Source organism: Ischnura elegans, chromosome 6 (assembly GCF_921293095.1).
Source record: "Ischnura elegans chromosome 6, ioIscEleg1.1, whole genome shotgun sequence".
NCBI lineage: Eukaryota > Metazoa > Arthropoda > Insecta > Odonata > Coenagrionidae > Ischnura > Ischnura elegans.
In genome coordinates, this window is record NC_060251.1 from 119,061,395 (window position 1) to 119,080,015 (window position 18,621).

Consider the following 18,621-nt stretch of genomic DNA (forward strand, 5'->3'; position numbering starts at 1 on the left):
GGGTATTCTCTATGGCAATGATATCAACAACATGTAGTCCAATTAATCATCATAGGTAATTTATAAAAATTTTGAAGGATCAATTTATATGGAAAATAAGGAAGAGATATGTTAGACAATAACTTATGTAGTGGGGATGAAGAGCTTAATAAGAAATAAGTCTTACTGAAGAAAGGGATAGATGTTTTTTGGGGTGTTTTCACAAAGAAATATCCTTTTGATTTAGAATTGCCTCAGATAGTATCTCTCCTCTAATGATGAAAAAATGTAATATAAAACTTACCAAAAATTATTGTTTTCAGGCCAAGCTCAGAAAATACTCTTTTATTTTTGTAGCCTATCCAGCTATAGTTGGCTTCCAAGATGTCTTTCATGACATACCGGATAGTTCGTTAAAATCATTTATGTATTTAGAAGTGTTGCCTCCAATTAGGGCCAACTAGGAAATCTGCAATGAAATTATCAAAGTATATACATTGTAATCTTCATTTTCAAAGGTAGATGCGTCAAGTCTTTCACAGAATTGTAAATATTCATGATGATAATATTTTATAGGAATCTGTCGCATGAGACATTTTGTATAACAATAGTTTCACCAGCATTATTGCCAGCATCTTCAGGTCTTATTGACAATTCAGTTATGTCCTGTTATGTACACTGCATTCACAAACTGACATCCAATATATATTAAAACCAGTTGAAATATTATTTTCCGAAGATATTATTTCTGCCCCAATTCCAACTTCTACTGAAATTGCCAGCAAATTGTGAAAATTGATAACATTAAAACTCTTTATGACTTTCATTGCAATTTAGGCATTCGTAAAAAATGTACTGAAGCACAAATCAATACCTAAATGATAATGATCGGAGAGAGTTAAATTGATGGCTATGTTTTGAACAGCTTATTAATTATTATAATTCTTCGACGTATTTCCAATGGTTATACATTTTCAAGAAAAAACTCTTCGTATACGATTTAATTGAGATTGAGACTGATACTTTAATGCCATAACTAACTGCTAACAAAGTGGATTCTTCTGCGAGAACCCTGATATTTCCACTTAATCGGTCTGAATGGATTGTATTTTTACTATGGCCGCGAAAGTAAAGATCATGCTAAATTGTAATTAAACTGTGAACATAGTAATTAATAATCTTAAATGCTTATTGGACAGAAATTAGCGGTTCATTAATCGTATTAGTACATACGAAAGATTACATGCACAACCTCGGTGATTTACTAACGAATAGAAAAAATGTTCCATTTACTTACATTTACATGATCAGCTCAGCAGATATGTGTTGATGCTGACAAGGATATATTCTTACATCTCTCTTCGTGCCGCTAGGATCCACTTTACCCGGTAATTCAGTACACAGAAACAGACAGGAACTTAAAACGGCGTCGATTTAAAAAGTCCCTGAAATAGTATTCTACCAATTCCTTTTTGCCAGTCTTCATTGCGAAACACGGATTATTTACTTCTTCCATTGCGTACTTCAACGTAAATTTGCTTGTAAAATAAGATTCTACAGAATAGCTTAATTCGCAAAGTCACAAAATACAGTAGCTGCGAATGTTTCAGCGCGACGGCTGTTGGGAATTGGTATGCAAGATGGCCGCCGGTCGCTTTGGCCTTTGGCGCAAGTTTCAAAATACGATATTTAATCCTTTATATTAAAAAATAATAATTACATAATATAATGGTATCGCGACACAGTGGTAACATTGTGATGACATTTGTGTCCCCAAAAATAGTGATTGATGTGTATATATTGAGTACAATTCTGGTGCATGAATAGACTGGTAATTTAGTGGTACAATCTGTGTAACATCTGATGCATCACATTGAGTACGGATGTGGTATCAATGATGTACAGGATGTACAGACTGTACGATTTGTGTAACTTTGTGAGTAGAAAAGTGTAGTAAATGTGTAATTTTACATAATGTACCATATTTTTACACATATTTGTTACACAGATTTTTCGCCAGGGTATGATGAGGAAGGGTGACTGTAATTGTGTGAGAATTAGGGGATGAATGAAAAGGAATGTGTCTGGAGCAGTACCAGTTTCAGAAATTGAAATGAATTACTCTTTGGTAATTTTTGGACCGTGTAGCTTTATCATGCATCCAAACTCCTAGAAAGAGCCCATAGTAAAGGCATTGGCACAATTATAATAAAGTTGAATCGTAAAAGATTTGATACTTTCAAAATCAAGTGAATTGATTAATTAAGTGAAAAATTACATTTGGCATTTGTTTGTAAGTGCCTTTGGTGAAGAAGCCCTGAAATCAAAGGGTGGCACCTTCGGTGTGCCTTCGGGAGGCCTAGACATTTGGCCTACTGTAGGCACTTCCTTTGGTGTCCGACGCACTTTGGCTTACGTTAAATCGAGGTTGAGAAGAACTAAGACTATTAAGGCTTGGTCTGTTACTAAGTCCAGTGGCACATTTTTCATTTATAGAAATTCTAGACATAGACTTGCATTCACACTTGCCTTCCTAATCGCTTTTCCCCAATTTTTTGCTCTGTTAGTTCCCACTCCCCCAAAAACTGATGCATACTTGTCGCAAATTTAATTCTGGTCTTGACAAAAGAAGTGCAATAATCTATAGCAAAAGGAAGCCAATATCACTCCCAAACACTTGGATCAAAGCAATCCTACCTACTCCTGGAGCATCCTCTTCACAAATTATGGAGATGTTGGCCCTGACAGCCCTGTTTCTGCGGCCAACATCACAAAATCGGCACAATTGCAATCATTGTGGTCAAATGGTTTCCAACTATTTGGGGGTGAAGAGTCAGAGCTAAGACAAGTGGGGAGGGTGCCCTTCGGGAAGCCTTGATTTTGTCTTTGGGTTGTGCTGTATTTCCTAGTGAATCTGTGTTGAATTTTTTATTTGAAATTGATCCAGTAAATTATCGAATGGTTTGCAATTTGCATTATATCTACTCTTATATCTACATATACATATATCTTTCTGTGAAGTGCCATATATTGGTATAGTTTCTTCTAACTGATCTTTTCATGGTAAATAAATAAATTGGTATGTATTCTTGTTATTATTGTTTTCATTGAAAGGCGGACGAGGAGCCAATAGAAGGAGATGGTGAGGGAGTAGCCTCGCTTTGGGCAATTGCCGCCAACTCGGGCGAAGTGCTTTATCGTCATGGAGTCACCAAGTCAACACCTGCGGTAATGCATGGTTACACTTTCTATTGCTTCATTTTTTATGTTCTTATGGTTGTATGTGCACCAAGCTAGTGTTATGCTGTATAGTTCTTCTCTCTTCAAGACCCTTTCTTTTTTCATTGCCCACATAACCTGTTCCCTGTGCAGTCTATTTCACTGCATTTTAGCTTCCCAAATCTGGCAATCCGACTTGGGTGATGCCGAATTTGGGATTTTGCTAGATTCTGGGTGCTGAGGTAGTAATCAGTATAATTAGGGGGTCTGCAATTTTTTAAATGGGGAAGTCAATAAGTTGCAAGAAAATCTGACATCTGTGTGCATTCCCAACGCTATCATTGTCACATCTGGGCACTATCTTCAAAAGATGATTTCATGAATTCAATGCATGCCAGTAAGCCTTGAAGTGTTCCTTCACTTCTTAGCTTACTTTCGTTACACTTACTTTCTTAAGAAAAGAAGCTTTCTTTCAATATTCATTTGAAATATTATGAACCATCCAAGTTTTGAGATACATTTTGTTGATCGTTTTACAATGATTGTGATACTTTTTAAATGCATTCTGAATTGTGAGGCTCATCACCATGATTTTTATGAACTATTTCTGTGTTGCACTATTGAAATATTTCAAAAAATGAGGCTTCTATTGGAGGGGTTCTATAGTCACGGAAAAGCTGTGGAAACTTTTTGTGTGCACTCTCTGCAGGTCTAGAACTATGTATGTACGTGGAATTTGCAATGGGTGCTCATTGAAAAATGTGGAGGGGCAAAGTATTGATGCACCACTCAGATTATACAAATTTAGTGCCATTTTCCTTCCATTCACAGGTGATCTCATCAGGATTACTTTCGTGATTTAGTTATCTACCTTTGTGATATTTGGACAAAAAGCTTTTTCATATGTTTTGAATCTATTTTAGTCACATCTTTAATCATAAATTTTATGAATTCAATTGGGTTTTTCTAATTACTTATTCAACCATGCATCATTTACGCTGACACCTATGCGAGTTCTGAAAAAAATATGTAATTCTATGTTGCAGAGTTGCCTACGTTCAGGTAACTTATCTATTCACTGGAAATATAGTTCACCCAGAATGCGTGTGGTCCCAAGCATTCTATATTGTAACGGTACGGATCGGGGTCGGCCCGACGCGTAAAGATAAAATATTGCGGCTGGGGTTACGTCTGCACGCACGCTCACATTTTTGGCATTGGGGAACAAATGGTGGCACTAAATATCTGTGTGAAGGGTTAATTTTATGTTTTAAATGTATAATATTTGTTTATGTGTAAGTGAAATAGTGTGGAATTGGATTTCCGGGAGAGGTGACATTGTGGTTCTCTCCTGGAAGGTATTTGAAAAACTGCCTCTAAATAGTGTAACAGAGGGCGTTAGTGTGAATCGGAGGTGTTTATGGGTAAAAGAGAGGTGATAAAAGGCAGAGACGCGAGGCCTCTCTCTCTCTCTCTCTCTCTCTCTCTCTCTCCTACGCTCTGGCACGAAGCAAGTTGAATTGTGAGTGCAGTGACGAGCAGTGGTAGCACGACTTCGGCAGGTGGATAGAGTTGCACGCACGTGGACAGCTGGCGAGGGGTGGCTTGGACATCAAAGAAGGGCGTAAGCTTGGAATTTCCCAACGCCCTAAGATACCTTTGCAATCCAGATTGTCCCCCTCCGAAAGTCCCTAGTGAACTCTCCATTAAAGGCCCTAGTGAATTCGCTGTTGACTGGTCTTTCGTCACGGCCCTGCAAGACTTGAGTGCTCGCGTTGAGAAGATTGAGCAATAGTTATGAATCTTAGTAGTTACTTGGCGTATCATTTAGCCCTGATTTAAGACGGGTGGTCATTTGAACTGACTTATTTATGATTTCATAATTGCCTTGAATGTAACTTTTGTGAGTCTTACTTCACACCATTCACATTGTTCATGGACCAAGGCGCGTTTATGTATGTGCTATTGGAAGAGATCATTGTCTTTGGATAATAATCATTGGTGAAGTGATATTGGTATTTTGAAGGAGAAGATGTGTGGTTAAATTTCACGTTGGAGGTGACGCCGTTGTATTATTGAAGAAGATTTATCATTTGTTATTGGGGTATATTTTGATTTATGTGTAAATCTTTGGATCAATGTCATTTAATTTATTAAAATCAGTTGTGAAAATGATTTTATTGAATTTGCTATTATTTGCCATTGCCACAAGTGCCTTCAATCCTTTTGTGAGTGAGTGTGCGTGTGGGCGCGTTCAATTGGGGGACTTGATTTGGGGCCCTGAAACGGTAAGTCTAAGTTGGGGCATTCTTATATTTTGGGAATTGGGGAATTTATTATCACATGTCCGGTGGAGATGGAACGGGAGGCGAGCGGGCGGCTCTCGCGGTTCGAACCGTTACAATATTATCAAGCATTCTATGTCATCTACTATCATTGAATAGAATTGGTTGGGCAATTGAACTTTTAAGTTCCAACAGAAAAAGTAAGGCTAAAAAGGGTATTATAATAAAATGTTTGAATGAAAATTATTGCATGAATGCACCTATTAATAGATGTGTATCTCATTCAATGCACTTTCAAGTGAATTAAATGTTAGCTTACCTAAGTAAATGTTTTTTGGACAGTTATCGTTGACGTTAGCAACATTATAAATTTGTACAGAATTTTGTATGCATGTGACATTCAGCTGGCCTTGACTGTTTTGATGATTAATTGTACCATTAGTGTGTTAAGTTTTTCTTGTACTGCAGACTCCCGATTATCCGGCTGTGGTTTACCCGTGTTGCACATTATCTGTGCATGATTTTCACTCTCGTTCAATTTTTTCCGCAATCTTTATGAAAAAATAAAATCAGGCACAAAATAATCAGAATTACTGCATTAATTCTAGGATACACTAGGCTTATTATTTCAGTAAGAATCCCCTTCGTGAAATGGCAGCGATTGCCCGCTAGCTGCATTCACAGGAGCACCGTGTTCCTGTTTTCCAAGCCTTGCAGCACACGACTGTGCTCCGTGCTCACGGATACACATCCCACAGCAATTGCAACCCAGGAAGCTTGTGCGAGAGGCGACTGCGTGGCGTGTGGTGCCTGGCAGTGTAGTTTCCGACGTTGAGCAGTGGTTTTGAAACCATTGTGCTAACACCATTTCGGTATCCTTTCTGTGATCACACAGCCACGGATGTGTGGTTTTCAAAACCAGGCCTTACATGGAGCATTAATAACACGAGTACTACCACGTTATCACTGCTAAAAAGATCGTGAACTAGCGAAGAAAGCTCTACTGAGTCCTGGAAGCACTCTAAAATAACAGAATACCTGCATAAATTATGATATATTGTTTGTTTTACGTAAATTAAGGACATTTGAGAGAAAGTTTGGGTTATTCGTGTTTTCCGATCGTTCGTGCCGTCTCTCCCTCCCCATCATTAATTAGCCCATCAGGATGATCAGGAGTGTACTGTATTAAAATTGTAATTATGATTAATTGAGAAAATAGTTTACCCTACTATTGTATTTTTTATTACTTTGGGTGAACTCAAAAATTTTTAAGTAAAAAATAAAAAGGTAATAAAAAATAGAATAGAAAATAGTTTTGGTTCAATTCAGCTGGAGAGGCAATCTAGTTATCATATTCCTATCATCTATACTGTGTCATCATTTGTAAGTATGACATTGGTTGTCGAGTATGAAATAAATCAATAGCTATTAAAATGGGAATTACATTTTTATTGAGAATTTTGAGACACTTTTTGCTGTCTGTTTGGTGGATCAGGTAACATAGTGTTGGCAAGTGGTCGGTTTGCAAGTGACGTGATACCATGCTGGAGGTAGGAGCTGTTGGTCATTTGCTTATGCATGTCTTGCGTGTGCTTCAGGGCTCGTCGTGGGACTGTGTTGTTGGTGGAGAACAACCATTTGTGGACATCAGTTGTGGGGGACACAACCAAGTTTGGGCCATTGGGCGCAATGGTGCTGCATACTGGCGCTTTGGCATCAACTCTGCCTCACCCACCGGTGAGTAATCCATTGTTTGAATGACCCCTTGTCATTGGGTTGAAATTAAATCATTATTCAATCATAAAATAAGATTCAGGTGGTCCTTGACCTTCATAAGTATGCAATGCATTTCTGAAAACACGTTGGGAACCCAATCACAGTGGAGCCTTGCTTGACAAGTATAATTTGTTCCCGAACCTTACTTGTAATGCGTAACACTCATTAAGCGAAAGAATTTTTTCCCTAGGAATCAATGTAAAATAGGATAATGTATTCCATTCTTTAAAAAATGCTCAAAACGTACATAGTTATGTAATTTAATATTTATGATACATCCTTTTTTACTAGAAAGTTGTCTAGAGAGATCTGTTTTTGCCTGGGCTTCAAAATTTTGCAAAAATGAGACAGCATTATCATTAAATAAATTTGCAGTGCGCATAGCTACTGCATTATTAGGGTGATGCTTCTCAACAGACGATGTAACAGTTTCCCATGCCTTCAGCATCTCCTTATTTCGCTGGGAGGATTTTGCTCTGCTGAGGCTGTTAACTCCTCCTCCCCTGACGAAATGCTCTCCCCAACTTCTCGCTGTGACACAGAATACAGCTCCATACACTCTTCAGTGGTCAGTTCCTGGCTAGCTCATCGATGTCATTGCTGTCCACCTCTAGCCCCATAATCTTGGCCAGAGACACAATCTCTTTGACTACCGGCTCAACAGGCACTTGCTCAAACTCCTCAGAGTTGTGTTCAACAGGGCTGTCCGGCCAGAGCATCTTCCATGCAGAAATAAGGGATCTCTTGGTGACCCCCTCCCATGCCTTGTCGATCATCTTGAGGCAGGCAACGATGTGTAAGTGGCCTTTCCAAAACTCTTTGAGAGTGAGATTGGTTCCTTGAGTTACCTCAAAGCAGCACTCGATGATAGTTTTAGTGTAAAGCTTTTTAAAATTGGAAATGACCTGCTGATCCGTGGGCTGCAGCAAAGGAGTGGTGTTTGGAGGCAGGAACTGGATCTTGATGAATTCAAATTCTTCAAGGAAGTCATCTTCTAGCCCTGGAGGATGTGCTGGAGCATTGTCCATGACAAGCAAGGCAGAGAGTGGCAAATTCATCTCAAACATATATTTTTTTACAGACGGACCAAACACTTCATTGGTCCATTCTATAAAAAGGTAATGAGTCACCCATGCCTTACTGTTGGACCTGCACATGACATTTAGCCTGCTCTTCTGGTCTTCATACCTCTTGCAGGCTTGTGGATTGTCCGAATGGTAAACGAGCAGCGGTTTAATTTTCAAATCGCACTTGCATTTGCACAAAACAGCAACGTGAGACGGTCTTTCATTGGCTTGTGGCCAGGCAATGCCTTCTCTTCTGCTGTAATATGTATAAGTTTGCCTCGGCATCTTCTTCCAAAAGAGACCCATCTCAGCTGCCTTAATGTCTGTGCTTGCTGCTTCTCCGTGCCTCATAATGCTGTGGATACCGGTTCTTCTCTTAAACTTTTCAAACCACCCTCAGCTTGCCTTGAATACTTGTTCTTCATCCGTTGATGATCCTGGTGTCTTCGCAGTTGCTTCTCATTGATCCATATTAGAAGCAATCTTCCAAGATCATCGAGAATACGTGGCCTTTGCATAGAAATTCTTGTGACACCCTTTGAAGCGTCAACTCCTTAATCTTATCCTTGTTTTTGAGGATAATGCAAGTCGTAAATGTAGATGGATTGTATGTGTGTGCTAGATCAGCCACGCTCTCACCTTGATCCTGCTTCTCAATGATTTGACGTTTGACTTCTATGGTGAGTTTTTTTTCTCTTGCAACACATTTTCTTAGGGGATAAACATGTAAGAATATTTATGCTTTGCACTAAAAAATACTCAATAATTTGACCGAATACAACTTTGGCAAGCGACAGTGAGATGCTAGCTGAGCGAGCCCTAAACATAGACTAGTAGCTGAGATGCAGGCAGGAACCTCAATGTGACGCCATGATGTCTCACACGATGATGTCTTCTCGTCACTTGTTCTGCGAAACATCGCTGATTAAGGGAGTCACTTTGCTACATTTTTTTTAGCTCATTATGTGAATCACTCGTTATGAGAGGTGCTCGTTAAGGTTAATATTGCACGGGAGCACATGTGGATTCCTTGGGCATTGGCTAGATATATATAAAAGAGAGACGTTGATTTCATGAGGAAAGGAGAAGGATAAGGGAACAAACCACCTTCTTAAAAAATTACCAGTGTTTAAAAATAGTGAACCAAACTTTTAGTACCAATTATAATTTTCATACTCGCCTTCAGAAAGAGCATTAAGACTTTTGGCCGGGCGATGCAATATGGCCCCATGATAGTGGAATTGGTATTGGCCGTAATTTTGGGTCAGGCCATATGAAACTTACGGCCTGCCATAAGTATGGCCCCATTTAGCAGAATTGCCCAGCGGATGCTTTATTTATCCAAAGGTCTCGTACAGCCACATCAAATTGTGATCTTAAAATTGGGGCTCCCTGGTCATCCTCATCCACTTCCCTCTTGTTTTCGATAGCATTCGTTCTGAGGCTGCTTCCTTTGTACAAATCTTCCAGATATTCCTTCCATCTCTTCCTTTTGTCTTCGTTTTCAATCATTAGTTCTCCGTTTTTGTCCCTGAGGGAATGACATCTTATGTCCCTTTCCTTAAAGTGGTTCCTAACCATCTTACAGGCAGCTTCCACTTTTCCATCCACTAGATTGTTTTGTACGTCTTCACAAGTATTTTTCATCCGTATTTCTCTAGCCCTCTTGCTTTACGACATATTTTGTTCATCATTCTCTTACAATTCTGCCTTCCTCTGTTTTCGCAGCCTTTTATTTTCTTCTTTCTTCAATGAGATTCAATACATCCTGCGTGATTCATGGTTTTTTCATAACAACTTTTCTTTTACCAAGAACTACCTCAGCTGCTGTCTGCAGGCCACTTCTAATGGTTTTCCAACTCTCTTCCACTGATTTATCGGTCATATCGTTATATTCTCTTTTCTACAGCTTCTTTAAAAAGCAGTCAATGCTAAAGCTCCTTCAATTTCTCAACCTGCCATATGTTTTTCATGGCTTTCTTCATTTTTTTTTTAATTTTAGGTGGCATTTCATCATAACTAAGTCATGGTCACTGTCGATATCTGCCCGTAGATAACTTTTGTAGTCCTTCACCTGGTTCCTGAATGTTTGTTTTGCTAGAATGTAGTCTATTTTTGTATATTCCGAGGTGTCCTGGCACCTTCCACATGTATCTTCTTCGGTGAGGATTTTTGAATAAAGTGTTGGCAACCACTAGCCTGTGTTCACTGCAGAATTGAAGTAACCATTCTTATCTTTCATTTTGATTTCCTAATCCGTATTTCCCAGATATCTTTCCATCTAGACCTTTGCCGACGACGGCATTCCAGTCTCCTAAAATAATAAGATTTTCTTCCCGTCTTACCTGCTTGATAACTTCCATTATATCTTGGTAGACATCTTCTATTTCTTTATCTTCATACTCTGATGTAGGCATGTAAACCTGCACCACTACAGTAGATACGAGTCAGTTTCTATCTTCACGATTACTATCCTTTAATTAAACTGCATGTAGCTTTTAACACGCATCCTGGCGCTCTTTCTAAGCATTATCCCTACTCCAGCAATACCATTTAGCGATCCTGTGTACGTGGTGTCCTTTGTGTATCATTCTGTAGCTTCCACTCCAAAAGTCTCCTTCCTGGGGCCACTTCATTTCGCTGATGCCTAATACGTCGAGGTTCATTCTTTGCATCTCCACCTTCAAGTTCTCTAGCCTACCGCAGATACGAAGTGATCTAACGTTCCATGTTCCTATCCTTAGCATTCTATCACCTTTGACCTATGTACCCTCGAGTAGTCCCTGCCTGGAGATCCGAATGGGAAACTAGTTTACCTCCAGAATATTTTACTCGAGAGAATTCCATCATGACATTATATTAATTGAGTGGAGTAACTGCGACACCTTGGGATGATAATGTGGTGGTTTCCCCTTGCCTTCCACATCGCATTACCACAGCCATTAAAGTAAATGTTCCCATGCCCATAGAGAAATGTCTGCGACTGTACCGACCTGTATAGTCTTCACCTTCGCAGATGTGAAGAGGATCTGCTGCCCTCTCCCCTGGGTGACGAGAGGCATAATTGTTGGCAGCCCCCTGTTGCCAAGTCACGGCATTTTCACAGGTTTTCGTATCATTTAAATGGTCTACCTTGCCCAACGGTAGCCCAATACCCCCTCAGAACACCGCTGTTTTTTGTCCACGACTGCTTATCTCACAGCTAACCTCTATATCCAGAGGTTTACACGCCATCTGCAGCCTGGTGAATGCAACGGGTGGCCTTAAGCTCAGCCACAAGAATTCATATTCAACACCATATTTTGATTCACCAGTTGACTGAAATTTCTTATAGTTACTGTTGTTTTTTCTGTGTTCATTGCTGAAAAATGCTTTGTAAAAGCAATTCGAATGTATTTGTTAATGATGTTTGTATTTATTGGCTCTTGCTTTTCAAAAATGTTCTATAATGACATGAGAGTGTGATACATTTGGTGGAAATGAAGATTTTTGCGGATTGGGTTGGTGTGCCGGCTAGAGTGTTGGTTTCCCACCCAGTGGGACTGGATTCAAATCCCAGCAATGGCAGAAATTTTTTAGGTACTGCCCAACTGTGAGAGCACTTTTGTTGAGTGCATCACAGCACCCCATCCATCCGATTGGCACGAAGCCACCGTCCCCTTTCATTAAGAACAGGCGAATGGCGTTGCTAAGTTTCTCTCCACCCATCCTTTCCTTACCCTTCCCACATGTGACCCAAGACCCTGTCAGCTGCCTCCTCCAAATACCATGACTTGCAAATTTTTGTCCAGCAGAAGTCGGGAAAATTAAATCCAAGAATCTTGTAACAACCCTGTTTCCCCTCAAATAGAAGGGACGATTCTTGTTCCACACTCTCCAATTGCTGTGCAAGTGTGTTTACTGTCTCTCCCCTATGTTTGTCACGCAAGGCCAAGTGTGGGTGCATGTGGAGCCTCCTGCAGGCCGCAAGCTTCGGCAGATCTCGGTGGCTGAGTGGGAGAGGGCTCAGCTGACGGTGTGGGCTCTGGACTCTGTGGGCACGCTGTACGTGCGCCGTGAGATGACTCCTGTCTTCCCCGAGGGAACGCACTGGCAGCCTGTGGGTGAGGTGGAGCGTGGACACACTCAGGCGTTTGGGCACGTGTCGGTGGGCCCTGGGGGTGAGGTGTGGGCCACGCACTCCTCTTCGGGATGCGTGCTCCGCAGGCTGGGACGCCATGCAGCGGACACCTTCGTGGATCCTGCGTGGGCACGCGGCGTGAATGTGAGCACTCTCCTCCTCTCTTGGTCTGCAAAGTTGTCTTTGTGGTGGACGTTTGTATTTTAAGTGATATAGTTTACACATATTAATAGAGTTTTACTTGGCCAACTTGACTCCATAGTTTTAAATCCTATAATTAGGCATGATCTGCCGTACGGGAAATAGCTATAGCGAGTACATAATGATGACAGCAGGATGAAGTCTTCACCTGCTTGCCCTGAAGTGGAGGGTTCAAACCCCATCTGAGTGTTTTTTTTTTCATAATACATATTTAGGGCTTGGTTGAGTGCATATCCAAACTAGTGAAATGTAAGGGAGGAGACTTCACAGGTATATTTAGCTAGTTGAAATGGTGATTACTTGTACAGAGTCCCTGAAGAGTGCACACAAAGTGCAAAATTCCATGGAGGAAAAATCATTTTGCCTTTGTTTGCACTCATCAGTGACTCCATCAAGGTATGTGTTTTGCCAGCTAGTGCACTGGTATTTCATTGAATCATGTCTATGGTGAATGCCCTAGCATTTAGATTTCTATCTTTAGTCTCAGGACAAAGGCATCTTTAGCACAAAAACGTTGTGTTGGGACATTGTTTGTGTGGCAGCGTAGTATTTATTCAATTATTTCTAATTTAATCTGCCCATGAAAAATGAATGTTGTAGTATGTAGCTGCAAGTACATAAGGCCCAACAGAATGTGACCATTAAAAATATTATTCCCTGCAAAGCATGTGCATGATTCATAATGACAGTTCCAGCAGTCATTTACACTGTCAAAACTATGTCACAAAAGATAGTTGCAAACTAAATTCCTATGCGCAACCAATTTTTTTAATTGTGGTAGGTGGTTATAGTTTTGTGTGCATGAGAGGCAAAGTCTTTTTGAGGCAATGGCTGGAGCAGGTGAAAGTTGTATGTACAGTGGCGGAAAAAATTAAAGCAAAGCTCATCGGTGTCTGAAAGCGGCCAGTTCAGGAACTACTTGTCTTCCAAAATTATGCCCTCGTAATGCTCTCATACAGCTGGGACATGCTCTTTATACCAGGGAAATAATCACATCCATCACATTATGACAACACGAAAAATACCCAGCCACGAATTCTTCCCCATATCCTCCAAAGTGTGCTTTGACCACGACTCACCAACAAATGGAGTTTACTCTCGTCGAGACATCTGTGGACACAGCCAACATACTGGGTATTGATAAAAACATCGCATGCACATTTTGTCTACATATTTCCTGGTTAAGGAATACATATTTCCTGGCATCCGACATTACAGATTATTTTAGGGGTATCCCCAAGTACTGTACCCAGCTGTTTTGCCGCTTACCCCCCAGGAGCACACGTACCACCATTGGGAACCACTGATCTATGTGAATAAAAATCCAGTTTCAAAGAAATTATGAAGTCCACAAACGTCTATTTACACCTCTCATTTCACCAGGAAAGCAATCGATCAATAATCAAATTTATCAATTGTTTTGGATAACTACATGAAAGAAATAATTGAAGCTAAGCTATCAATATAATTATCCCATAAAATGGGCATCAAATTTTTCATAACCTAAATCAATTCGGCTTCATATTTTTTTCAATTGTGCCATGTTAAGTTGTTCAAATGAATTCCTTGGGAAACTATTATTGGTAGTAGAATATCGAGCAAAGCATGGCAATACTGAATTGAAAACAGACAACCGATTTGTCAGAGGTTTCAAGGTGGCTCAAAAATATATTTTCAATCTGCTTTGAGGAACTCTTAAGAGTTTTGCTTTGAATGGGGGAAGGGGGGAAAGGGGGGGGGGGAGAAGGGTAGGCCGTGACACATCGCAGCTGCACCTAATGTTAGGAGCCTTGAAGCGGGGATAGACGACGCAGAAAAGGTAGCCAAAATTCTCTCCACAGTCAACTGCTCTGATGGTTATGCAATATATGAGTTGAACTTCGACAAATAAATAAGCACGTAGGAATTCAATAGCCGTGCAACATCCTCTGGACCTTGTGATTGGTTTTTCGAAGTTTCAAGATCAGAAAAATTTCCGCAGTGTGTGTGCAGCATCTAATCATCCGTCACTGAGATTTGACCGGTAGAACCTCAGTGTCATTGCACAATACTTTACCCACTACACCACCGGAATGGTCATGCCATAAGGCAGTCTAAATGCGCAGTATGTTGGCTGTGTCCACAGATGTCTCGACGAGAGTAAACTCCATTCTAGGTGAGTCGTGAGCGAAGCACACTTTGGAGGATATGGGGAAGATTTCGTAGCTGGATCTTTTGCGCATTGTCATAATGCGACGGATGTGACTATTTCCCCAATGTAAGGAGCATACAGCTTTTAAAATTCCCGGCTGTATGAGAGCATTATGAATGCAAAATTTTATTGGCAGGTTTCAGACGCCAATGAGCTTTGCGTTAATTTTTTCCGCCACTGTACATTCAAAAAAGTCATTGCATCTTTTTGTCTCATATGCATGATGATTGTTATTCAAAGTACATAAAAGATTCAGATTCATATTTTCGTACATAGACTATAGAATGATAAATATATTCTTAGGAATATTTTTTATATGTTATTATTGAGGTATATTTTATTATTATATATACTGAGTTTTATTCTGTGTGACTTTCTATGAATCCATTTTCTCTGTCTCTCTTTACCAGGCTTCGATGCAGTATGTGAGTACGCATGGATGGAGATTGAAGATGAGTTGAAGGGACTTGGAAGAAAAATTGATGCATTCGAACAATCTCATGCCTTTCACGCATGTTTCCCTTCAACATGGAGCCCTTTCTCTCTTATGTATTAAAAAAGAAAATGGCTGTGCTACTTAGAACTATTGTCTCTCTCGGGTTATGAAGTTAGAGTGTTCTTAAAACCCCATCCAGTCAGTGGCGTGATGAGGTATGTGGTATTTCCATTTGTGTGTGAATTTATACATTCCAAAGAATATTTTTCAGCTTTTGCAGCTCCTAGCTTATCTTTTAAAACTGCCTTTTATCTCATCTCATCATCTTAGAATGGGGTTTTGTCACATCAATTAGCCATCTCACTCAACTCATTTAGTTGATGTTTTTGTTTGATTTTGTGTATATTTTTCATGTTTTTTAGAATTGATTTAGTTGACTCCGCCCTTTACCAGAGTTTTTAAGAAAATATTATTTTTTTAATTTAATTATAAATGAAATTTGATAGAAATTGGAAACTTAAAAATGATCATGCTGGTATGTACCATCTGGTTGAACTATTGTCCCTGTTACTATGTAAATTGTTTTATTAATACACGGTTTAGCTGTTACATAAATGTTATCATTTATCATGCCTTTATATTACCTAGCTTCACCTTTACAGTAGCCCAAGAAAATCGTTGACTGTAGTGCACTATATCAAGGAACATGGAACATTATCACGAAACCTCTGCCAGTCCTCCACTTCTCCAACTAAGAATAATTATACTTACTGGTGTGATGCATGAACCAGTCAGATAAGGTAAGATTAATAGATTTATCAAGTTAACCCTGCATCAATTAACTTGTAAGCTTTTGCAGATGTGAACTAGACTTTGCTATTTTTTGGATTCATTCAGCATATAATCATCTTGTGTATTAGGCCTCCTGCTATTGTCAGGCTGAACTGACAGCTATGTCACCAAAAAAAATCTTCTCCACTTCATTTCATGCTAATTAGGGATGGACGGATCCAGGATTTTTTTCAGATTCGGATCAGATCCTTGATTTTCAGAGCCAGATCATTCGGATCGGATATTTTTGGATCCAAATGCATTTTCAATTTCATGCTATTAAGCGTAGTAATTATTCAAGTTTATTCTGGGTACATGCAATCAAAGGAATGCTTGTTAGATTTTCATACACTTTTTAATGTTTTTATAAATTAAAAATCATTTTTATAGGCTTTCAAGTTGTTTCTAAAAACATCTTTACATGCTCAAGACCTAAACTGTTATGCTTGGATTTAGAAATGAAAATAGGAAAAATCTTTGGATAAACCACTGACCAGTGGTGTAGCAAGAGGGGGAAGTCCTGGGGGTCCGGACCCCCCAAAATATACAAACACTTTAATTTCCTTCATAAAAGGAAACTAAATATTGAAAAATCATGAATTTTCAATGGATTTCTTTGAAAAAAGAAGTTTTTCCAATCATGAAGGGTGTTAAAATTAGTTTAAAACCCTCTACTTTGTACCGTGTTGTTTAAAAATTCCCCCCTGGTTTTCGACCCCCCTAACGAAATTCCTGGCTACCCCAATGCCATCAACTGAATTCAAATTTTCCTCGCGCACGTTTCCCCCAAATTTTGTCACTCTCTCATCGCATACCAACTTGCGTTTCACCCGAAAGTGCTTCAGTATGGTGAGGTGGATAATTTCACGCCACAGTGCATGCACACGGCATACATTGGTTCTCCTTATCTCTATAGAAATGTTTCTACACAATGAAGGACATTTTTATTGGTATATCATTAAATTAAATTGCAACTGCGCAATCAGCAACTCAATTAACACTACATATTTAAAACGGTGTTAACATCACGTGCGATGTGGTGCTCGACCGCTCAGTTTGAGGAAGGGGTGGGCAGTAGAAGCGCGCAAAGGAGAGGCGGAAGGGAAGGAGTGCGCTCCCTCCATATTTCTGCAACGAGGCTACAAATGAGGGAGTCAAGGACGAACAAGTCAGATCTTGTTTCAGTGACGTCGTTGACTTCTAAGCGAAGCCGGGCGAGCTATGTGATATATGCAGTTGGCGTTTCCAATCCGTCTCTGCTCGTTTGAGGGGTTAATGCTGCACTGTTTCTTTGAAAATTATGTTTTTTGGACAGTGTTGCATATTGATATATTCTAATTGTAAATAAAAAACTTAGTGGCAATCAATTACATACAGCTAAAAATAATCAGAAATATTGTCAGGAATGTGTCGCGTTTGGTCTAATTAATTTTTAAATCTCATGCATGTCATGTAATTGTTGAAGCTATCGAGACATATTCGGCCCAGAAAGTCACTCACCTAGCATTTGTTGTCTAGAAACAGAGAATTGAAGCAGGTAGGCTAAAAAAGGTCAGTTGGTGAGACGGGATAGGGATGAAACACGCTTCAATTTTTCTCGTGTAATTTAATATTTTCCTTATAGCCCGGTCAAATTAGCCCAAGAAATAGGGGTACCCTTGCATAAATTGCCAACAAGATGAAAATTTGCATGAACCTCAAGGATACCACTCTAATGAAATCCTGAAAAGTCCCCATCGATCCCGTGTGTGCAAAATATTTTATTCAAGGTCAAAGGTCACAAAAATGAGTTTTTTTGCATTTTTTGGCCAAATTGTTAGTTTTATGATAAAAATTGCTTATACCAAAATTATAGATCAAAATATTATCTACAAAATTGTCATTTCACTTTTTTCTGTTAGATTTACCGTTTCTGAGAAAAAGCCATTCGAATGAAGGCTGGAGCCCTATTCTCCATAATATGCATGACTATATTGTTGCGCTCTCCGAACATTATTGGAAGCATAAGTCGCATATTGGTTACTAGCTCTCACCTGTCCATCCGCCAACAATCAGGACAAAGGGTTTAGCTTTAAATATTCCCTCTTAATCAAAGCATGTGGTCAGTGCTAGAACTATAAGTTAAAGTTTGTGCTATTGTATTTAGTACTTAGCAGCTTTCGGGCATGGTTTCATCTGTAAAATAACCTTTGCCTGCAAGTGAAATTGCTACTGCTGATTGTGGCTCAAAGACGTTGATAGATACAAGTGCTGAAAGAAGTTATAAATTCATTAAATACCAAAAAAAGCCAAAAATCAGTGGCAAAACATGTGCAATGTTGTAAAAATTACACTTGGAGTAGTACTATTGCTTCAGTGGAAAGACATCATGAAGTGGATCAAGCCAGTACATCGAAGTTAGTCCTCCTCGTACAATAGCACACGTAAATGACTCCGCTTGTTTTAAAAATCATTCCTTCTTTTGCGGCGATGAACGGAATAAAGAATAGAAAGGAAACGAGGCGTGAGGTATTGGC

The 18,621-nt window shown here is 39.5% G+C and overlaps 1 protein-coding gene across 1 annotated transcript in view; it reads left to right on the forward strand.

The window, feature by feature from the left end:
* The window catches only part of LOC124161467 (tectonin beta-propeller repeat-containing protein), an 88,151-nt gene extending 72,268 nt beyond the window's left edge, over nt 1-15,883 (forward strand). Inside the window, exons 20-23 of the mRNA XM_046537788.1 lie at nt 3,094-3,207; nt 7,082-7,220; nt 12,256-12,590; nt 15,249-15,883. Of these exons, the coding sequence (XP_046393744.1) occupies nt 3,094-3,207; nt 7,082-7,220; nt 12,256-12,590; nt 15,249-15,299 (639 nt within the window). The 3' untranslated portion in view covers nt 15,300-15,883. The remainder of the gene's footprint in view (nt 1-3,093; nt 3,208-7,081; nt 7,221-12,255; nt 12,591-15,248) is intronic.
* Nucleotides 15,884-18,621: the final 2,738 nt, after the last annotated feature.